At 35.2% G+C, this 24,514-nt stretch overlaps 1 protein-coding gene across 1 annotated transcript in view; it reads left to right on the forward strand.

The window, feature by feature from the left end:
- The window catches only part of SLIT2 (slit homolog 2 (Drosophila)), a gene marked incomplete at both ends in the record, with an annotated part of 88,135 nt that overhangs the window by 35,229 nt on the left and 28,392 nt on the right, over nucleotides 1-24,514 (forward strand). Inside the window, 11 exons of the mRNA XM_010191394.1 lie at nucleotides 322-393; nucleotides 2,279-2,422; nucleotides 2,551-2,714; nucleotides 3,457-3,480; nucleotides 6,963-7,113; nucleotides 13,934-14,008; nucleotides 17,027-17,170; nucleotides 18,651-18,794; nucleotides 19,935-20,101; nucleotides 20,932-21,064; nucleotides 24,081-24,149. Coding sequence (XP_010189696.1) covers nucleotides 322-393; nucleotides 2,279-2,422; nucleotides 2,551-2,714; nucleotides 3,457-3,480; nucleotides 6,963-7,113; nucleotides 13,934-14,008; nucleotides 17,027-17,170; nucleotides 18,651-18,794; nucleotides 19,935-20,101; nucleotides 20,932-21,064; nucleotides 24,081-24,149 — 1,287 coding nt within the window. The remainder of the gene's footprint in view (nucleotides 1-321; nucleotides 394-2,278; nucleotides 2,423-2,550; nucleotides 2,715-3,456; nucleotides 3,481-6,962; nucleotides 7,114-13,933; nucleotides 14,009-17,026; nucleotides 17,171-18,650; nucleotides 18,795-19,934; nucleotides 20,102-20,931; nucleotides 21,065-24,080; nucleotides 24,150-24,514) is intronic.

Below are 24,514 nucleotides of genomic sequence, written 5' to 3' on the forward strand. Positions count from 1 at the left end.
AAGAGTTGAACAAAATCAAATACTTCTTTTATTCCCTAGTTAGTTATTCTTACAAACAGAAAATCCACTTACCAAGGTCCCTTGCTAAGGCTGTAAAGAGTGAGGTGCTGATTCTGTTGAGAGCTCTTTGGGCAGCACACCTTTTGGGAATATGTGTGATCCTGCTGCCTCACAGGACCACAAGAATCTTGCAAGTATTAAGTTCTTGCTGTAAAAATCCCTTCAGGAAAATGGAAATTTATGTACTTTTAAAGTCAAAAATCACATAGTATATGCCTTTCATACCAATGGCTTTGTTTGCTTTATTATTTCCTGGTACAGTGTCCTCTATGGCAATAAAATTACAGAACTTCCAAAGGGCCTATTTGAAGGACTCTTTTCTCTTCAATTGCTGTGAGTATTTTTTTCATATTTATTCTATTTTGGGATAACTCAGAATAGTAAACTTGATGAGAGATACATGTCTGGAGAAGAACTACCAAGAACTCCCACATGTAAGATCAGAGTATAATAAAAACAAATTGTGTTAAAGCCAAAGGAGTCAAAATTGTTGTAGGCCAGATTGCCATTCATCCACAGATTTGATCATATCTCAGTTAATGTCTCAGCCTAAAATTACCATAACGAAAGTATTCGCTTATGTGGAATTTAGAGGGATATATATAAGATATAAGTCTGTCTTGACCTGTAAACAGCAAATAGTATGTATAAAGCTGTGGGGGAAACATAAAAGGAATATTTGCATGTTTTATACAATGATAATATGTAGTGGAAATGCTATGTAATTGTATTTCTAGTTGTACCCATGGAAAAACAGAGTTGCAGTACAATTTAATTGAGGACTTTTAATGTTTTCTGACACTCTTCTCTGTACAACTCTTTGACTCTCTGAACTCTAGCTGCTATCTCATTTGACACTTTGGAAATTTCCATGTGCAATCTTACAAACCATTTCTATTTAGATTTAATACTGGAAATACAGAAGAACATCATGGTGATACATCTATCAAATATTGTCAATATTTAGCAGAAGAGAAGGTGGACGAGTTGACCTGTATAAAAGAAAGTGAAGTGGGCCATAAAACAACAGTGATTTTTTGGAAGAAATTGTCCCTGATTTGTTGATCTAAAGCTTCTTCTTAAAGAATTTAAAAATTCTTCCCACTAGATTACAAATATTTAATGTCCAGATTTCATAGCATAGTGATTGACAAATTGTTTATTATTAACTTCCTGAAGTTGGCAAAACACTAAATATTACAAAGAAAATGTAAGTTCTAGCACCACCTAGAGGTTTATATTTTGATTTATTTTAGTCTCTAACTAGTACAGCAGTGGTGGGATACGCATTCCTGTTTTCCTTTAAAGAGATTTGAGTTATAAAAACTTATTTCAGATTTTGTAAAAAAAAAAAGGAAGAGACATCTCTGAACTTCTGTTTATTCTGTGTTAAAAAGTGTCCATAGCTTGATATTCTTTGCATAGATAACACATTTCACTCTAAGCAAATTTCCACTTGTGTGGTGAATCTTTTTATCAGAGCATTGGTTTTCAAATCCACCATTCCACTCCATTTCTGACTGGAAATGGAAAAAAAAAAACAACCTAAAAAATAATTTGGTTATAAAAATCTAGTTCAATGACTTTTTTTTTCTTGTCTTCAAAAGCACGAAGGAGTTGTTTTAGATTGGCTTGTTTGTTTTAACTTTAGAAGTCTGGGAGGTACAGGGAAGAAAAGGTTCTCTTTGAAGATGGAGAGAAAAAGGGATCCAAGACAGATTTGGATATATTCCATGCCACCAGTTTTTACTACAACTCAGTTAATGTGGCAGCATGCTGATTAGTAACATATAATTAAAAGTGCCACTGCACATCTCTTCCAGCTAATGAACACAGTGTTCAGTTCCTTTTTTGTTTGTTTATTTGGCAAAAGGGGCTAGTTTTCCTTGCAGATACTTGATTTTTTAAGCTTGTTTCTTTGCACAGACAGATACCAAACACACATGTTCTACCGGCACATACAAGAAATGAGATTTTTGCTGAATAAACCCACACATTTCAACTCCAAGATACAAATTCTTAGGAATAATTTCAGATTACCTAAGTTAGATATTTCAATTTACTGAAAAGCCTTATGTCATTGTCAGTTAGTATTTTTTACTACATCTCTTGTTCTTGTTCATACAAATGCACACAAAGAATTGTCTGTGAAAAACATCGAAGCTGCAGTGACACTGTGCAAATTCATTCAATTTTATAATTGTCTTCCATTAAACAGTTTATTGAATGCCAACAAGATCAATTGCCTGCGAGTTGATGCTTTTCAAGATCTGCACAACTTGAATCTTCTTTCTTTGTATGACAACAAGCTTCAGACCATTGCAAAAGGCACCTTCTCACCCCTACGTGCAATTCAGACCTTGTATGTATGCTCTTATTTATGGCTGTCTTCAGTATGACTTCATATTCTACAGTGTACTGAAAATACCAGGAACTGCTGAGACCAATGGGAAATAACATGTGAAATTATCATTTTTTTCTTCATGAAAGGCATTTGGCTCAGAATCCATTTATCTGTGACTGCCATCTGAAGTGGCTGGCGGATTATCTTCATACAAACCCCATTGAGACCAGTGGTGCCCGTTGCACCAGCCCCCGCCGTCTGGCAAACAAAAGGATCGGCCAGATCAAAAGCAAGAAATTCCGCTGCTCAGGTAATTTTCTTGGTTCAGCTGCTGTTCTTCTTTTATTGGCAAAAACAGTGCTTATAGAGGTTCTAATGAGGGCAGCTGGCTCTCTGTGGAATTATTAAACATTGCAGAATCTTTTTAGTTCTTTGAATGGGGGAAATCATGGAAATCATAGACTATTGGATCATGGAACATTACTATAGTTAACACATTTGGCACTATTTCTGAGTAGCACTAAATCTAACAAAAGAAATGCAATATATAATACTTCAGTATGAAATGCTAAAGTTATTCACTACAAGTATGACCATCATAAATAATTTTGTAAAATTTCCACAAGGCTCTGGATTATGTGAAAGACCTAAAAATTTCTAGCTAAATATGGAAACATGACATATTCATTTCATACAAGAAGCTTACCTCATACTGAAATTTACTGTTTTCTTTTTCTAATCTTATTCCATTTCCTACTTACATTTCTCTAAATCCTAACTTTTGTCATATGGTATCCAGCTGTTCCAGGTGCATTTCACATTCTACAGTTTATTCAGTCTCAAGTGCAAATACCAGATGAGAACTGTTTGTTATCCATGTTCCAGATACATTTATGACTATTCACACTTTGTTGTTTATCAGCTGTCAATGTGAATACACATTTTTTCACTTAATTATCTATAGTTAAATGTAGTCCATACTTAATCTAATAAAACTCATTCTTTGCTTGCTGACATTCAGGTGCATCTTCTATTTTTTTCTCTTTATTTAGCTAAAGAACAGTATTTCATTCCAGGTAGGTTTGGTTCTGCAGTAAGACTGACTAACTGCAGATACTCTCTCCCTTTCCCCCAAAAAGCAAAGTTTGTTATAGCTTTTAGGAAACTGGTGCATGTATATTTAACATTAGTCAATACCTGTAGCTAGACATAGTTTTCCTTTGTAGATTACTAGTAATTCTGTTTTCTGAATATAAGAGCTTAGCATGCAGCTCCATTTACTTTTATTTTTGTCTCACAGATTTGCACACAACCTACCAAAATTATACCTCTACTTAAATTATTTAGAAGGTTGCACCTGCTAGCTCATATTTCAATTGACACTTTACTTACCTTGTACCTTGACTTTCTGCTACCACTGTTTTTAAAATGTAGCTCCTGAGCTGCTTTTAAACACAGGAAACCATACTACCATCAAAGAGCTAGTACAACTATAAAAAAATAATCCTTTTAAAAATGGCCATTTTCTTGTCTTGCTTTCATGCTCTATACTGGCTGCAGCTACTGCTTGCTCACCCTTCTTGTGTTTACGAAATCACAGTGGAATGCTTGGAAAAGAAAGCTGATACTCTTCATTAAAGGCATTCTGTGGTCACATGCACACAGTGAATCAGAAATGCTTGCTATTAAAGAAAATATGATTTTAGAGTTGTGAAACAGCAATGTACAGGATGCAATAAGTCTGTGATATTATCACAAAAGATTTACTGATGTTGGCCTAGCTCTTTGAAAAATGTTTCTTTCTTTACCTTGCTTGTCAGGTACGTGCACTGATTTCTTAATAGAAAAATAAAAAAATTATGCACTTGCATTATGTTCCTAACCAGATTATAAATGATTGGCAGAATAAACAAGGGAATAATGAATCTATTGATGAATTACAGTATGCGATTTGCAAGCAGAGTTTTGTACCATAGTTTAGTATCTAGAAAAATATCTACAATAATTGATTATGACACCAGTGCACTTGTTCTTTCAAGTACTACAGGTATATTGTCATTCTGCAGTGTTTGAAATACTGATTTATGGATTGCTCTTAGTCTTTGTCTTTTAAGCTGGTATGTTTAACGGCTCTTCTCCTAATGCTGTGTGATGTATCACGTAAATTTGCAGCAATCGTGAAGTTCTTCATGCCCTCATACTAATTTGCTGGTTTGAATATGAAGAAAAGACAAAATGAAATATGGAATAAGGCAGTAATTTATCAGCATTGGCAGCCATGAAAATGTGTTTTAAAGCAGCATAAAACAGAGGGGGATTCAATTTCTCAAACCTGTAGTACCACTCAATTCCTTAATGAATAGAACAGCTGTATTCCTGCCACAGAGTGACTTCTACTCAACCTTGCCAGTACAACTTATGTCTCTGAGTTAGAAGTGTTCTTTTGCCAGCAAATGTCTTCACAGACTGTTTATAATATGGCCACACATGCAGTTTAGGTTTGTTTACCTACAGTTTTAAAAATTCTACTCCTGAAAAAAACAAAAGAAGAAAAAAAATTAATTAAAAAGTGTTACAGAATTGCTTCTTGAATTGCAGCTTCTTTGCTTTCTCTTTCTATCAAGTTAACGGGGAGATGCTGCATAAAATTATTTTAGTTGTTGAAGAACTTGTCCCTGACTATTTTAGTTACTTACTTTAAACCACTAACAGTGATTAACTCTAGATGTGAGAGGAAAAAAAAAAGTGTTTGTAGCTTTGCTTTTTGTGTATTATAAAGTGCTAAAACACTTCTTTACACTTCAGTAAATACTGTAAAAATCCTAGCATTTCTTTAAAAATTTAAATACTTTTTATATTTGTTTCAAACATGTAATTGGAAGATCTTGATCTGTAGACACTAGGAAGCCTTAGTAGAATTTTAGTTTAGTCATTTGGAAGACTAAAGGTTATACAAGTATTAAATCATTAATTTGAAAAAATACCATTTGTCTGCTACCTTATAGAAATATTCCATGTAGTTATATCATATGTGTTACTTACACATTTATAAATGCTAGATATTATAATATATGTTCCTCCCTGAGGAATCTGTTTTCCTTGTGTCTCTTTTGTTTATTAAGGTTTTAAGTGGCATAGCATGTATATATGTTCAAAGAGCAGCTTTTAAATACGTTCAAAATAGTGAAGACTAATGCATGGGAGACACTATCATCCTATATGAAATCTGTAATTAACCCTGATCTTTTCTTCATTTTTTAATGCCACTTAAAATGAATTATTCTTTCTCTCTGCTGAAGACTGTACCCCTTAGCAAAATCTTCTAATCAAACTAAAGTTGCGTAGAGAACATGAGAGCTTAGTTCATGTTTTTGTCTTAATTGGGATTACTCTGTCTTTCTTTCCTTCTTGGCTATCTTTACTTTTGCAGGAGTTCACCATTTTGGCTGTAAGTAAAGTTCAGTGTTTGAGCTAAATCACAATGTACCTCCCAGCCCTGATGCACCTTCTACTAGTCTCAGTCTTTTCACCTTTGTCCAAGAAGAATCCACAGGTCCTTTCAGCTTCTCTTTGTTTTCTTTGTCACCCACCCTCAGTTCCTTACTGGATGTTTTCTCCTGATATGTTTAGGATGTTTTCTCTGACTGATTCTGGGAAATGGTGGAGGAAACTTTCCATGTGGTTTTTTGGTTTTGTTTTTGTTTTTATTTGGTTTTTTTTACTTTTTATTTATTCTGTGACAGTAATACTGTTACTGTGGCACTGGACATTCACTAATAAGAATGCCATGTCATGTAAGCAAGTATTAAACTTCAAATGCTTCTGTAACTTATACCTGCTCCTTCCTCTTTTCCCTTGCTCTTATCCTTGGCCTAATGGATGCAGTTTTGATAATGTAGCGAGATTTTCTGTTGTGCTTGATCTAACCATGTGGTTGTGAGGTATGAGTAAAACATGGTTCTGTCAAGCACCATGGAACGTCACGCAGCTTTCTACAGCATGGCAAGCTGCTGAGGCTTAAGTCAGGATCACACATTTTTTAAATTAAAGCTGAAAACAGGGCTTTCAATCTTACATGTTTGAGATGATGTGGAGTATTGGGACTATAAAAAAAAAATCACAGAGGTTAATGAAGTCCAGTCAACAATACAAATTTGTAACAAGAGAAAGAGAAAAGGTGGCATTCAGGATCCATTTAGTCTTGATACAGAGAAAGAAAATAAATTCTAAAAGAATTAGCAGCATTTGTGTGATTAGCTATAAACAAGGCTAGATTGGCTGACATAATCAGCAGAAAGTACAGCTGTGAAAAGCTCAAGTTAATGTTATCCTGTTACGTGAAGTTGGTCACAGTTTCTTTTTCCAGCATATCTTAAGCCCCTATATTTAACCCTCTCTTGAAGCCCTTGTGTCTGTTCAGTATCACAAAGTTTATCATACATTTCCCAAGTTGCCCACCCATTATCTGCATTGCAGACATCTTTTCAACCTTCTCACAAGAAGCAAATCTTAAACTTTATTGACTCAGTATCTGTATTTTGACTTGACTCTTCCACAGGCACTGAAGATTACAGATCCAAATTAAGTGGAGACTGCTTTGCAGATTTGGCTTGCCCTGAGAAATGTCGCTGTGAAGGGACCACAGTGGATTGCTCCAATCAGAAACTCAACAAAATTCCCGATCACATCCCCCAGTACACAGCAGAGTTGTAAGTTGAACCCATAATAAAGCATTATTTGCTTATGGAAAAACTAACTAAAATTTTCAAGTATAAAACCAGAGCTTTACTTTTTTGAAGAACAAAAATAAATGTAGTGCTCTGTGCTACACTTCAAAGGACTAGATATTAATAAAAATTACTTATATATCATTTCAGTACCATGCAGCCTTAAAAACTTATTATAAATAAATGAGGTAACTATTCTTTGTTTCTAGTTCTCCAGTACCTGAGCTACCCAGTTGGATTTTTTTCGAAAGGCAGTGGAGTTTATTTTGCTTTTTATTTTAACTACAAGAGCAAGTAGGACATCAAGTAACCAGGAGTCTGTCTTAAAAAGTGCTACCTAGGAGTTTAATAAAATAGAGCTGATACTTCTACAGAGTATACATTATTCCTCAGGCAGGAGAACAGAAGAAAATAAAGTAAATAAACAAGACAGAGTTGGATTAATAATATAATGAGCAGAGTTGAGCAGAAAAGAAGTCACAGAATACTACTTGCTTAATAAGTGCCATATGGGAATGATTTGTAGGCATTACAACTGAAGTGGTCTTCAAGGAGAGATTGAAAGATAAAATTAAGACAGCTTTACTAGGTTTTCCCATATGCAAAGCATAGTATGAAAGGAAAGGCGGAGATGCTTGAAGGATCAACAGAAAGGCAGGAGATAAGAGTGGCCATCATTGGCAGAGCAAAGGCAGGAGGAAATAGCTGTTTTTCCTAGGAGATTTAGTGTAAAAAACAGCAGAATGCTGAGAGACAAAAGAGAGGGATTTTGATACGATGTAGTGAAGCAGAGACGGAGATGTGGAGACAGGAGTACTGTGATCAAGTTGTGACCCACACGGGGGAGACGAGCAACAGTATGGCACATCTCTTAAAAGACAATTAGTCTGCAGCTGGCATCAAAGCAACAGTCCAGCAGTGCAGGTATGAAATTATGAGACCATAGGTAAGGATTTGGACTATCTGGACAGGAAAATAAACTTGAAACTGAAATATTGTGTAAATATAAATGGAGATTTTTATCTGTCTCTGAACTGGGAGGATTTGAACTTAGTGATGTTCTAATTAAAAATCTGAGTGGTTATTCTAGGTATGCCCAGAATGATGGCATATTCAATTGATAAAGTGACATATGTGAGAAAAGGAAAGCTCAGCTTTTGACCATGTTCATGCTGTTGATTTACTGTTCATAAAGTAGTGTCTTAGAAGAAAAAATTGATACAGTCTTGGGTAAAAGGAGATAGATTTTAGTGTGGAGAAATACTTTTTTTCTGTTTTCATATAGAATTTGCCAGGAATACAGTATAGACGGTGAAGAACCAAAGAAGGAGGGAAAAAGAAAGAAGATTTTAGTGTGGATGAAAGTTCACAAAAAGACAGAAAAGACTCATCAAATGTATATGTTATGTTACAGTATTTTGACGGAAGATTACTTTAATTGAATGATAAAAACTGATGGAATGGGTAGCAGGTTAAATAGTAGGAGGAGATCATGGTTGTAAAAATCAGTTACTGAAGCAAGAGATGAGAAATGGAGTTATTAAAGTGTCAAGCCTGCAGTGTCTTGATTCTTAGCAGGATTCATGTTTAGCTCTCTGCTCTGAAGAAATAATAATCTTAATTTAGTGTTTTAATTGTTGATTTTCTATTCATTTATTTACATGTGAAAGATAAACTGTCAAGTGTTTTCTTTCCATAATTATGATTCATACATATTAAATTCAGAAGAAACAATTAAATCATCAAGCTTCATCTGCTGTGTATGCTAAGCTCTCAAATTTCAGTCAACAAAAAAATTGTATTTTACTAAAACATAACTCATATTTGGTTACAGCACTTTCTGAAAACATACAGTCCTGTTTGAGGGTATCAGTGGATTAAAAATCCACCATTTCCCTGAAAGTGTTACAAAAATTAATCATCTCCATTCACTTCTGTTAAAATCTTTTAAAAGGAGAAGTTATACTTCTAGATGGAATCTGCCTCTCTTCAGTTTCCATCACTGCTTCTTTTATATTTTTTTGCTTTTAAAGAGCCATTTTCTGTCTAGCACTTTATCCAAGAATTATGGTCTTAAATTGTACCAAATTCACTCTTCAACCTTCTTCTTCATAAGTTATACAGATTGTTCTTCAAGTCTTTTGATGTAATAAAAAGGGGAATAGAGTAGATAGAGAAATAATTTCTACTTTTTTTTATCTTCCTTTAAAAATCCAAATACTGTAGCTAAATACAGTCTTCTGGTATTTGCCTCACTGATGCAAGAGTTACAGCTCTTTCTCTTGTTTCCTTTCATTATTCCTGGTCTTTGATATACTGCCTTTCTTGCTCCTCCTGAGACTTCCCAGTCTAGTTCTAGGGCCACTCTGTGATTTCCAGTTTACAACGTTTACTGGCATATACAGGAAGAGCAGCTAGTTAGCCTTTCTTATCTTTTACCCACAAAATTTGAGGTATAGATACTGGTTGAAGTCAAATGACATTGATGCTACTCTTACAGAGATGAAGAAGGCTAGATTATTTTATGCAGGGTGCTGTTTGGAGCTGAGACTGAGCTTGGAAATGAAGATCAAAAATGAGGGAATGTTTAGATTTCTTTAGATTTCTCTGGCAAGTATTTATTAGCAGCCCTGAGAAAAAGGACTTGGGGGTCCTAGTAGCTGAAAAGCTGGACATGAGCCACCAATGTGCATCTGCAGCCCAGAAGGCCAACCTCGTCCTGGGCTGTGTCAAAAGAAGTGTGGCCAGCAGATCAAGGGAGGTGATTCTGGCCCTCTACTCTGCTCTGGTGAGACCTCACCTGGAGTACTGCATCCAGCTTTGGAGTCCCCAACACAGAAAGGACATTGAAGTGCTGGAGCAGGTCCAAAGGAGGGCCACAAAGATGATCAAAGGGTTGGAGCACCTCTTCTACAAAGGCAGGCCGAGAGAGTTGAGATTGTTCAGCCTGGATAAGAGAGGGCTCTGGGGAGACCTTATAGCGACCTTCCAATACCTGAAAGGTGCCTCCAGGAAATCTGGGGAAGAGCTGTTCCCTAGGGCATGTAGCGATAGGATGAGCAGTAGTGGTTTTTAACTAGAAAAGGGTAGATTTAGGTTGGTTATTCGGAAAAAGTTCTTCAATATGAGGGTGGTAGATCGCTGGAACAAGTTGCCCAAAGCGGTGGTGGAGGCCCCATCCCTGGAGATATTCAAGGTCAAGCTTGATGTGGCTCTGAGCAGCGTGTTCTGGTAACAGTGTCCCTGCTTACTGCAGGGGAGTAGGACTAGATGATCTTTAAAGGGCCCTTCCAACCCAGTACATTCTATGATTCTATGATTCTGTGTTTCTCAAATAGTTTGTCTGGAGATCTGTGATACTTTTAAGTCCAAGGAAATGGGAAAAGAAGGGAGTACAGGAAAAGAGCATGGCCTTTTCATCCCTTAGCTCACATGGTTTTAAAAATAACAGGCATCTAGAAACTTCCAAGAGAGCTTGTATCATGGATCCCCTGCGATTTGGCCCTCCTTCAGAGGGAACAAAATAAATATTTTTCGTAGACTGATAGAAGAATTTAATGTAGCTTCATTTGCATTATCACAGTATATGGTATGCAAAGTGCAATTTAATGGGTTAAAGATAGTGAACTACTTTTGTCTCTGTCATTCAAGGGCTTGTAGGTCTAGGGAAAAATACTGCATTAAAAAAAAATCTGGAAGTAATAAAACAGTTCAAGGCAGACATTTAATTGTGAAAAGTGAAAAAAATCACAAATTAGGCAAGTGCAGTTTTAACTGTTTCTATTTTGTTTCTTACTCGCAGTCTTCCAGGAAAACAAGTAAAAGATTTGTCTAATCTGCAATTGAAGTCTTTGAGATAAAGTACAAGCCTCTAAATGCATCCCAGAAATAAAATATTTTCCAGGTAGCATTCTAATATATAGGAAAATTCAGGAAGCATTTGATAAATCACTTAAGCCAGAGTCCCCAAAAGAAACACTAAATAAAAACAATTTCAGTCTTATTTGTTCAATTTTTGTAACGATTGTACAATATCTGGTAAAATACCAGATCCTAACAAAATAATTTTTGAAAACATGAATATCACTGCAGTACATAACCTTCCAGGAAGGTTCAGCTGTTGTACCAAAACATCCAAATATCTTACCCATTGTGTTAATAGAACAGGAAAAAAACATCCAGTGAAACAAGGAAATAGAATATTTAGACATCATCACCAAATGCTTCTTTGTTTACTTTTTTATTTTGAGAATGGCATTTCACTACTTTTCTTTGAATAAACCAAATACAAGTACTTTTAAGATCCTTTTCATGATCCAGTGATGTACAGCTAACAGCTATCATTATTGTCTTTATCAGTAAAGAGCACTTGACTCGGAAAATAATTATATTAAGATGGAGAAGGAAGATATCACCACCATCTGTTAATTTTCCAGTCATCTGTAATAATTCTGATTCCTCTCTATGTGTTATCACTTACCATGACAATAGAATGAAAACTTACTGCACAAGTATTTAACAATTCCAAATCTAAAGTCAGCAATTTCCAGCCATAGTAATGCCACGTGATCAGTGTGGTCATTCCTCTCACCACAGACCCATAATTTGTAACTCCTGATGTCTCCTTGTTTGTGGATGATGCATGAAGTCTCACCATATACACAGAGTTAGAGATATGATTTGCACTACAGTTTTAACCAAACACAGTACAGTGATTCAACCCATGTGTCTCTTCCATCATAGTGAAGTATGGAGAAATTTCTCAAACACTGAAAAGCTTCAAAACACCTGGAAAATTGTTCGGTAATGTTGATAGTAGACTAAATAAAATAAAAATACAAATTCTACATATGACATTAGGTAGGACTAGTTAGCACACAAATACAAGATTGAGGAATAACGAGCAAGTAGTTAAAGAGAAGAGGCTATGGTGCTGTTGTCATACTTATTAAAGATAGGGTGTCATTGAGCACTGCTACAGATTTAATTTTGGGAGGTTCAGTAGTGTAGTATATAAGTTATATAAAATAATTGTTTTACTGTACATAAAAATAGTAAAATATCAGCTGGAATACTGTGTCAAGGACTTCTCTTTTCAAGATGGATATGGGTCACTTGGAAAAAAATTTCAAGGAGAACAAGAATCATCTAGAAAATAAAGCTTCTGAGGATAAACTAAAAAGATTGACTGCATTTGTGTGAAGGAAACTTGAGGGAGAGACAAAGTAAATTATTTTTAATACGTAAAAGATTGTTGCAAAGAGGAAAGGAACAAATTGTTTGCCTTTTTCAGTGGAGTTAGAAATGCTTGCAGTAGAGCACAGCAAGGAAAAACTATTAGAATCAATAAATGTTTACACACATAAGTCATTATACTAGATGGTACAGTGCTTGAAAAATATTTGAAAATGTCAGCATTTATAAAATGCTTGGTGCTTCAGTTGTTGATGGACAAAAGAAAAAAGACTGTTTACAGTGATGATGTAAAATTCTTAATTGGCACTGTGCAAAAAATCATTTTATGTGGTCCCAGTAAAAATCACATTAAGTCATCCAACTGATTTTCAGAGGTAGTAACATCTTTTGAAATTCATGGCCCTTGTACTTCAGTGTGGTATACAAATGTTCTATGTATATCCAAAAATCTCTTCCTGTCTTCCTTCAGTTTGAGTACGTGCTGAAACTATTGTACGGCCATACCTTCAGATTTACAACCTTAATTTCCCTTCTGGCTATCATTGAGAACAAGCAGGAAGGAAGGATGATTGAGCAGCGTTCTTTTATCTTCTAGGATTTTTTTAATATTTTCTTGCAATAAGGCAATTCTGAAAAGCTTTCTGGGTTTAGAATTATGCTGAATTCCATTTCATGGTGATCTTATCAGTCATCTCTTTTCCTTCCTATTTAAGATCACTAAATAAAAGCTGGACAGACTCCCTTCCTTAATAAGATGACTCCATTAAAACATATAAAGTATCTAAGACTCATAATTTCCGTTTTCTTTTCAGGAGAGGAAACAGGGATTACTGGGTCAATGCAGATATTTTTTTGAATTATAGATGGTTCCCTAATCTAGCAGCTGCTGAATGTATACTGTGCTGAAACTGCCTTGATACCTGGACAGGAAAGATCAGTACCCAGTCAGTATTTGTTGTTCATTATGTACCTTCTTGTGGTGTTGAAAAGCAGCATTTAATGCCTCCTTACACAATACATGTGTGTTAGGTGTAGTGGTCTGAAGATAAACTATGGTTAGAAAAGTATGTTTAAATTCTTTGGAAGACCTATGCAGTGTGTTTCAGTCCCTGCTCTAAAGAAGTATTGAGCATGAAGTAATTATTTAATTCTTATAAATAGTGTTCTGTGAGCACCTCCAGATGTCTGGCAGACCCCACTTGATATTCTTTAAAGAACAGTAAACCAAATCTTCAATGGCTTATATGTACTTCTTAAAAATTTTTATTTATAAGTTGTCATGGAATCCTTCCTTAGTTACATTTTGTTTTCCCTCCCTTAAAAGAAAAATTAAAAACATCTTATATTTCTCTGCAGTTTTAGCTTTATGATATTCTGTGGTCTGGTTTTGATACTGTATGTCTTATGTATGCCTAAGTTTAACTAATGAGAATGTTTATTCACAGGAATTACCAGAATTAGAAATGCCAGTATATATGGAGTTGTACTTCAGCTACCAGTTCAGTACCAGCTAGTCAGTTAAACCCATCTGAAAAGCTCACTTTGTATGGAACATTCTCTACCAGTGTCTGAATATGCTGTCTTAAATTGATGTTATTTCTTGTAGGCGACTAAATAACAATGAATTTTCAGTTCTGGAAGCTACTGGAATCTTTAAGAAACTTCCTCAGCTGCGTAAAATGTAAGTGCAAATTGAGTGACCTTGTCTGTTCAGATAGCACATTAGCTCCTTGCTGTGTTTCTCCACCTTTCTTAGTTCTTATCTATAAGAGATTCAGTATATTCTAATCAAAAATCAAGAATGGGTTTAAATTAATTACTGAGGTAGATCAGAGTTGGCAGCTCTTCTCTATGGGACTAGGCACTGCCAGTAACAACTTCTCATGGTGTATAGTTCCGTCACCTTCACTGCGGTATCCAGCCAGCTGGTCTGTTATGCAGCCACAGCAGGGAGCTCACAGTATAAGCTGTTTAAAAAAGGTTCCAGTAATCTTTTGCAACTTCCTGTTCTACTCCCTAACCAGGCAATTTTGCCTCTTTCAGCACATTCAAGACATAGCTTTGATTCTGTGCTTATTAAACTGTCATTAGATGAGGGGAATATAAAAATTAAATGATTGATAAAAAAATGGTTTGATAGCTCATCCATGTAAATCCATGTTCACAGTTCATGTTCTAAGAGGAGTTTATAGTCTTACCAGTTGCAGATGTTATTAAAAATAAATCTATGAAAAGCTTTTCTTTTTCTTCTTTAAAAGATGTACTTGAGGGTAGATCGTTTAGTTAGACTTAGTGACTCTATGCTCAATCTTTTCAGGATTAAATCCAGACATAAATAGTAAGTGAAGAAAAATGCAGGTAAAAATAGATCAAATTCATTAAAATGGTGCACTGCTTTTTTTGAATGTGGTCGACAAGTTACTACCATCAGTCCACATTAGTAGTGACCAAAATCTCAAGGGGAGCAATAGTATTACCTAAACTATTGTTAGCCTTATCCAGATACTTGCTGGCAGCTGTCATCATTGCAGTTAGTTAAATACTTATTTTTACTGTTACTTTAGTTAGTAGCCCAAAAATTAAAAAAGAAAAAACCCAACAATTTTGCTTTTGACCACTTGAGCACATGTTGTCACTTCAGATTGGACTGAGAAACTTAAAGAATGTAGGAATGTCTGGCACGGCAGTTCTGATGCTATATAGTAGATACCCAGTTTTCTTCATTACTCAAGGATCTCAGATTAGCATTTTTTACAGCTACAGAGTACCTTTAAAATAAATAAAACACTTGATGTGGCATACACACACATATACACACATACATACACGCACATATATCAGGTTTTCATATTTTTAAAAAAAACAGGGAAAAGGGAATATACTGTCAGTAATTACATATTTTCAGGCTACAAAGGTAGCTTAGGAAACATTTCGTGTCATCTAAAGCTAGTTTGCTACTTTTAATTGAGGAAGTGTCAAGGTTAAAGAAAAGAATATTAATCAGTCTTAGTGTAGATATCTGCTAGAACTCCGAAGAGCTTTGAAATCTGGATAACTGGGGAGGAAAATTTAACTTTTTTGATAATACTGCTCTGTAACTTCCTAATACAGTTATCAGTTGTTACAGCATTCTTCAATTTAGAGAATAGTGGTTAAGCATGACTGAAAAGCAGTGAGGTAACAGTGTTACAGAGACACTAGTACAAGTGAATTCTGTATTTTTGTGGAGCTCATATTTCTTCTGGAGGTTCTAATAGGTGCGAAGGCCCTTCTGCACAGATGACATTAAAAGATTGAGGCCTAAATGTTTAATTGATTTAATGGTTCATCAGTAAGAAAGTGCATGTATGTACTGCATCACTGATTAGCTATGCAACATTAATCCTTAAAATATCCCTGTGAAGTGGGTGAAGTAGTATCCATGCTACACCAGGAGCAAATAAGATTTTAGGAAACTAAGTGCCTGACACAGATGAGCCAGCTGATATGAGAAATAGTGAGTTTCTTGCTTGCAGTCCTGTGCAGCACCTTACAGGAGACTGAAGAGCTCCACTGGGAAGCTAAATGAAAGCAATGATTGTATCCATCACAGGCAAAGTGTATGTTAAATTATTAGGCTAGGCTAGGGATGAGTAGTTGGCACTCAGGATTAAGCCACAACTCCTTGTTTTGATGTCTTAGGTAATGGCACGAGCTCATTCTAGCAAGTGTATGATTTTTTTGTTCTAATAAAAAGGAACTTTTTTGAGTTGAACAATTAAAATGCTCTTCTAGAAGCTGCATCAAATAATGTTTGATTTTCTTCCCAATACCGTCAGTTCCATCACAGTTTTTAGCTTAATTTTACATTGTCTTAGAGCATTTAAAGAGCATTTTAAAAATCCCTAGTGTACTATAACAGTTTAGTGTGTAGAATACGTACTTCTGCAATATGTATAAATACTTATATGAAACAAACAAAACAAAGGAGGCAAGAATAACATGAAAAATGTTTAAGAAAACGTGGGTTGTTGACTATGTATGCTTTTGTATATATAGTACAGATACTACCCATTTGGGATGTAATTTCCATATTTCAACTAAAAACTATAAACACTAAACACTTCGGCAGTATTTTAGGTCTCTCAGTCCCACATTTTGATTTGCTTTGCATGCGAATTGCAGATAAATGAACTGTCTTGCTTATAAACCCTCCTTTTTAACTAGTGTCATAAATTATTAACATTTCATTTACTGTTTACATTCGCACGTTTCATTTACATGTGTTGCTGTTTATACTGCTTTCTAATATTTGTGTCTACCAAGATGAAATAAAGAAATCAGAGCGGTTATTTGTGGTGGTACTAATTCAGTATCATTTTGTTATTAATTCATGTAATAATACTGCAAGGACTGGAGACATAAGATATACAGTCACTGACAAGATTCAAAATTATGAAAAGGTATTCTTCTGTGGCAGCAGCATGGACTCAGTAATTGCCATTATTTGAAAACGTCTTCCAAAGAGTACTTTTAAAATGTTTATTTATTTAGTTAGCAGAGCACTGAATTTTGCTTTTATTGGTTCAAAGTTGAACAATGTGTTTGTTGCTTTTACACAGTAACTCAGTATATTGAAATCTATGCAGCATTTAACAGTTAATTTAGGTTATTCCAAAATGAAAGCATGTTTTTCTCTGTTTCTGTTAATGTGTAATAGAAACCTGAGCAATAATAAGATTACCGATATTGAAGAAGGAGCATTTGATGGAGCCTCTGGTGTGAATGAACTGTTACTCACTAGCAACCGCTTGGAGAGTGTTCGACACAAAATGTTCAAAGGACTAGAAAGTCTCAAAACACTGTAAGTGTAATTATTTGGGCGTTTTTATTCTTCCTTTTTGCCTAGTATTTTTTGAAGTAATATTCTGTCTGTTCTCAAAACCTTGATTTTGGAGAATTAGCTGTGGTTTATTCAACCGTATCTTAAGGTTCTTTCCTATTTTACAAGAAAGGTAATAATATGTTATATGAATTCATTATTTTTTAATGATGGATATAATGTAGCTGAAATTCTTCATTGTAATTACTTGGCTACAGAAATTATGAGTCCTCTAAAATGATGAAGTGGTTGAGAATGGATAAACATCCAACTGCAGAAATGGAAATGGGAATAATCATCTGCTTTAAAGTAACAGAATTTTGCATGGGAATTACACATTTTACGTAATGGAGTCTGATTCAATCCAGCTCAACCATTACTGGGAATTTTGCTAGAGGAAAGAATTATTCTGGTGGATACTGAAATGTGGGAAATTATTCTCTCCTAAGCAATTTTAATGCCATTTCAACAGTGAAGGGAGGAGTAAAAGCACTATGGCTTGAACTCATTTCATTCTTTCCATGAACACAGTTTAGCTCTTTCCACTCAAAAAAAAAAAGTTTATACAATCCACAGCTTCTTGGCCTTCTTCAGAGAGCCTGTCCTTTTGATCAGCAGAGCAGAGACAAGATTAATTGGTCTTTGGGGCTTCAGCTGTCCATAGACATTACATCTTTGTAATAAATCAGGCCTATCATTCCTAACTTTGCATTTAAAGCTGCTACAATTGTTAGAAACGGCTATTCTTAGACAAGACTGTGAGGGAAAAATATTCATTTATTGCTGGACAGGTAGGAAAACAGCAAACTTCAAAGCTTATACAATTTATAAAAATATGAGAGATTTTAGAATAGGTACTTCTGCCTTAGTATTCTGCAATTATTACTAAATCCTAGAGTCATGTTGAGAAGGAGTCAGGGTAGCCTGATTCCATTTACTTGAAATGCCTGACAGTGTAGTAGAAATGGTTTCTAGAAGTTATCCCTAGAAAATTGAGGTCGAAGGGACCTTAGGAGGAGATCAACAGATGGTACAACGTTCTGCTCCATGTAAACAGCAGTTCTGGAGTCATTAGGCTTGGAAACTTGAAGAGGGGGCTGCTGTATATCTCTGATTTGGGGAATTTAAATAAATTTAATGTATTGCCAATTAACAAACTCATAATTACTGGTTCTGGTACTGAAAGAAAAAAAGACCCAACAAACCACAGATGCTTAGGGGAAACATCATTTGCTTCTTTTGAAAGCTACCCACCCATCTTCCTGTTTTCCTGTCCTCTTCACGCTCACTGTCCTTAGTCCCTTCAGTGAGGTGACAGGCAGCACTGGGGTCACTGCACTGTGGTTCCTCCACCAATAGCGGTCCCTTTGGAGTCATACCTCTCAATCCTTGCTCAGGCCACCACCTCAGCTCCATGCCCTGCTTGGGCTAAGCTATAAAGTGCTGATCCTTCCTTTCTCAGGATGCTGAGGAGCAACCGTGTGAGCTGTGTGGGAAACGACAGCTTCACGGGCCTGAGCTCAGTCCGTCTGCTCTCACTGTATGACAACCAGATCACCACTGTGGCACCCGGCTCCTTCGATACCCTGCATTCGCTCTCTACATTGTAAGTCACATTGATGTGTTACCTTGCCCAAATTTATACCTCTGATGTTTTCAGGATACGTCTGTTAATGGTTCATTGTATAATTTTACTGTGTTAGGCAATGTCAAGGGAAAAAACAGTTCATAGTGGGATTTTTGAGGAAGTTTACTTTCTGGACCACTTTGGATGCACAAAGAGTATGTTTTCATTGTGCCCTTTGATGCCATGTTAGGCTCATTTCCAGTAGTGCCTGAGAAGGCATGAAAAACGCCCTGCTCGCCCCTCTGCTGAAGCAGAAGCCTGTTGATCTCAGCCACAGTAGAAAGCCACATTTTGGGTAGGCCTCGCACAATCGCAGCTGGTGGAATCATGTTGGCTGGCTGTCTGCACTGTGCTGTCCAATTATTATCTTAAATTTCCTCAGCCTACTGATGATCTTAATTCATACATGTTTTATAATGAAGCTTCAGTTTCATTTTCTATAAAAAGAAGCATCCCTTTTTTTGTTTAAATGGGATATAATTTCAGGGAAGAGAAAACTGAGTGAAGCTGCCACTCAGTTTACTGATGAAATGTTTTTTATAGGTAGCATCATTCAGGAAAGTACTTAATCTCCTTTTTACATAAAAAGTGACACTTTGCACCAAGTGAATAATTTGGGCATATTAAGGATGGCATGTTTATAAATAATGGAATTGTCGATAGGTTTGTGCTGAAGTAAGGAGATGCCAAAAGTACTGAGACTTCTACAACTAAATTCATTTTTATAACTGGCATGTAATCAACTTGGCTGTCACTTCAGATAGGAAACTTATTCTCTGGAGCAAATAAAAGATGGAAATCTTGAGACGACAAATTAATAGCATAGCTGTTGTCAGGTTAAAGCTAATAATGTAATCAGCCTTCATCTCTAAATGAAATTATTGCATTATCAGTACAGAGTGGCTTGACAACAAGTCAGGTCTTTGACAGTTTTAAATTATTTCTAAATACGTTATATCAAGATTCACTTCACAGAGCCTAAATTACAGCTTTCAACTATGGTTTGTACGTAGTATTGTTTGAAGAATGGTATTTAAGTTTAGGTTTTTGAAAATAGAAATAGAATACTTAGGATGAAAAAATGGTGTCATCGGAAATAAACTTTCCTGTGGTTCTCAGAAACCTCTTGGCCAATCCCTTCAACTGCAACTGCCATCTTGCGTGGCTTGGAGATTGGCTGAGGAAGAAACGCATTGTGACAGGGAACCCTCGCTGCCAAAAACCTTACTTCCTCAAGGAGATTCCCATCCAGGATGTGGCAATTCAGGATTTTACATGCGATGATGGTAAGAAAATTAATATTTGAACTTTTTAGAATTTCAGCTTTCATAGGTACAGCATTATATTTCCCAAGATCCCAAAGCATTATGCTTTAAATAGCTTCATCTGCATTTCATGCTCACTTTCCATGTCAGTTTAAAAAAATCTTCCTCCCTTTTTCGGACGATCAGCAAGCACACTGCAATTGTATATATGTTTTCAGTTTTTCTTGCCTATAGTCAGTACGGTAAATCATAATTTAGAGGTAATACAAAAATTGATCAAATGTTGTAGTTCACGTGAGAATATTTTCAAATGCTGATGCTTGAATCAAGACCTTCTTCAGATTACTTGATCAAACAACATGCCTTTTTGCTTCATTTGTGACATCCTGAATGCCAGGAATTCCTTCAGTGCTTAAAAAAAAGATAGCTGCTATCTTGCATCACTCTCACACATGCTTCCATTCATTGCATTATTAGTTTGTCAGTTTTCAAGGTTGTAACTTTTCTTTAAAGAGACTGTTTATTTTTTATGAAAAATAAATTTGTTAATTTTGAAAATCAACATATTTCTCTTTATTATCTTTCATTTAAAATTTTCTTCTTTTTTAATGACCTTTTTTCCGTATAATATTATTTCTACCTAGTAAAACGGCATTGTGCTAAATAAAGCATCACTTGAAATTTAAACTCTTGGAGCGATTGTTTACATAGATGACTTAAGGTTCTCCCTACCTAGAGATACCATAATGCAGAAATAGCATGTTTGCTTACAGGAATTCCAGGAGCAATATTATTGGTAATACTGAAGTGACATTTGTATAGCCAATTGAGTATCTGTTTTTATTAACCAGGAAATGATGACAATAGCTGCTCTCCGCTGTCCCGCTGCCCTGCAGAATGTACTTGTCTAGACACAGTAGTTCGCTGCAGCAACAAAGGCCTAAAAGCTTTGCCTAAAGGCATCCCAAAAGATGTAACTGAACTGTAAGTGGCACACTTTTTTCCTTTTTATTCAAACCAATGTCAGTTTTATATTGTCAGCTTCAAGAATGAGGGGAAAAGAAGATGAAGAATTGGATTCAGTAGATCAGTTGAAATGCATTAATGTACCACTTTTTAGATATAAAAACAAGCACAGTATCTTGAGAAATTTGAGACGAAGTTTGAAGTAGCAATGCTTTGTGAGTCCCAAAACACTCTAAGAACTATGTGTTACTGAAAAGCTTTAAAAATATAGGTATATAAAATTGTAATCACTCTCAGAATTTATTTCCCCAGCACCGAACCATCATACAACCGAATATGGATATCATGTTACAATGGGTTAAATTATGGGCAACAGTGAATCTGATTAATCTATGGTCACTGTTCAGGAAGGAATGAAAAATACATTAAAAAAAGAAAAAGAAAAAGAAAACAATCTATTAATATGTTCGCATGTTTTAATAATAAACATAGTTATGTTGTATTTCAAAAAGACTGGTTTTAATAGAAAGTCTTACTTTTCATATAGGTAGTCTTACACAACCTGGGATATTTTAGTAATCTCTTGTTACATTTTTATATGAGAAAAATGGTTAACATTCTATTTTATGAAAAGATATAATTTGAATATGCAGATGGACTGTAACATTGATATAGAAAAAGAGCTTCCTACTTCACATATTCTTAGAAGGTAGTAACTGAATAAGCTACTCACAAGACTAGGTGAGTCAATTTTCATGCACTATGAAGGGGAAAATATAAACCTAAAGATCAGTTTATTCATCTGTTTTGAATCTTGATCAGATAAGTCACAAAACTGAAAGAAATTCCAAAATAGAAATTATTTACAAGAAAAAAAGGTCATGTTTGTGTTACATATGGCAAGCATTTAATATTAAATTATTAATGCTTCATAATGACTGATTAATATAGTGCTTTTCCAGAAGACATCATAACTGTGTATCTTAAGTCACTAAAACAGTTTTATTGTTTTACCTTTTAGTATTATAGAGAAAATTCTGAAATGTCCACCACTAGTTTGGTGCTTCATAGCATCCAAAAGGCTTTAGACATTAATGAAGAGAAATTATTAAGAACTAAAATTAGCACACATCTATATACACCTATAAATTACTGCATTAGGCTTTTTTTCTAGAATGGAAGATGACTTAATTACGTATAGTCTGGCCTAATGAATACAATTTGACAGTGCAAGGGCATCAATGCAGTGTAAAATTAAGCAGCTAAAGAGAGGGAGTTTTAGAAGTGCAAGTGGAACCCTGACTGTGACTGAAAACTCATTTGTGTACAATTTTGTATGCTTTAATTAGTGTCTAAGCATGCAATTCAGCGTATTTTTCCAAAGGATGATGAAGGTGGTTCCTGTTAACAATTGCATACTGATTGATTCTTTTTGTTCATTAGCTTGCATCACCCTTCCAAGATGTGCTCTTCATGTGTTTTATAAAATACCTTAATAGTTGCTTCATTTGAACAAGGAGGAATTTTTATCGGCCAAGTGGATACTTGTAGTACTTCAGTTCTAATGAAGATAAGGCAATATATCCTAATTTATCTGTCAATAAAAGAATTTTCTCAGATTACTTCAAAACGTTTAAATGTTGTTGGTTTCTTTTTTAATAATTAAGTATATGAGCCCATGCTCCCTTCACCACCATTTATGTAATGCCATTAACATCGTGTATACATAAAACTTGCTGAGACACATATTTTGTCAAGCAGCCCTAAGGAAGGCATGATCCAAGGAGAAAAAGGAAAATAAAAAAATATTTTTTATTAGATTTACATAGTTATTTCATTAAGTTTAACTGTGTTTCAGCCTATCAATTTAGTCAAGACAAAAGTTTCCAAAGATGATGCAGCGTGAAGACTTTAAGCTCAAAATTAATCTAAGAATATCTCTGTCAGAGGCTGCTCTTAACTCAAGTGTGTTCCAAGTATTTGGATGGCTAAAGTATCTTCTTTGTATAGGGATAATGAGGGTGTAGTTTTTACTGGAGTTCCAGGGAAGACAAGTAATACCCTCGTAATACTGCTATCAGCAATTCATTTGCCCCAGTTGGGAGACTAAAGATCTTTAATCTCCGTTCACTGTCTGCTCCATTTCAGAGAATCAGGTAAATTCAGAACTTCTTATCATTTCTAAACTTCTTTTCCTGGTGAGGAGGAGAGCCTCTCCACTTCTACTTTGTAATGACTAGCTGCATATTGGAAACTTTGGGCAAGGCTCGTTACTTTCCTCTGCCTGTAACTCAGGGGCCAATACAATTTGATGTCTCTGTACCTCTCCTAACTCTAAGGATGAACAAGTCTGTTATTTAGAATTATGAGCATGGAAGAAGAGCAAGCAGTATAATACAGGAGCTGTAAACCTACAAAGAGGAAAAAAAATTAACTTTTTTAGTGAAGGGTAATTGATTACATACTTTATAGGAACGGGCTTGTAGTATGTCATGCCTGATATATCATGAGATATACAGGGAGAAATTAGGGAAGGTGACCTGAACTGCAGGCATGACAAATGAATTTGCTTGTAGAGCTGGGACCAGCCCTTGCTGTTTCAATTTTGAAGGACTACCTCTGCAATGTCAGGATCTGTTTCTATTTACAAGAGCTCAAAATCTGCACTTAATGTGACTTGAGGAAGTCGGGTTTGCTTTTCACTTGCAGGTGTGTGTGTGAAATGGAGATGTTACAGACCTCATTTTGCAAAGTCTTTACAAAATAATAGGAAGTACTATGTAAAGCTGGTTGTTATTACTGTTACTTCATAATATTCGTAATATCTGATGCAATAGCATTTGGCTCTTAGGCTACAGGTCCTCAGTTGTGTCTCTAAAAAACAAAAATTTGTATGTGAGATTTCTTATAAAACAGAAATACTATGTATTCATTTGTTATTAATTTTACATTTGGATTTTAAGATTTGTGGATAAAGATGCTACTGTTTAAATGAAAAAACATTAATGCTCTATGTTTTATTTTTCTATTTTAGTTATTTGGATGGAAATCAGTTTACCCTTGTTCCAAAAGAGCTTTCCAACTACAAGCATTTAACACTTATGTAAGTAGTTATAGAGCAACATTCTTTACTGGAATGAAAATAACCGAACCAAACCAAACCAAAACAAAAAAAGCTACCTGGGTTTTGTTATAAGAAAAAAAAAAAAGAAAACACATTTAATGTATCCTATCTTTAAGCAAATGTAATACCCAACCACATTTTTATAATGGAGGATGTTTTGTTCTGCCTATCACACCCTACACATAATATACTTTGTCACGTTTTATAAACAAGGGTATTTCATTCCAGTGCTTACATCGTGAAGTAAATAAGCAGAAATTACAATTAACCTGAAAAGAGATGTAAGACCTTACAAAATGTGTTAGGGTAATACAGCATTTTGTTACACATGGCCATAAAGGCAC

This window comes from Mesitornis unicolor, unplaced genomic scaffold, assembly GCF_000695765.1.
Source record: "Mesitornis unicolor isolate BGI_N332 unplaced genomic scaffold, ASM69576v1 scaffold16379, whole genome shotgun sequence".
Classification (NCBI taxonomy): Eukaryota; Metazoa; Chordata; class Aves; order Mesitornithiformes; family Mesitornithidae; genus Mesitornis; species Mesitornis unicolor.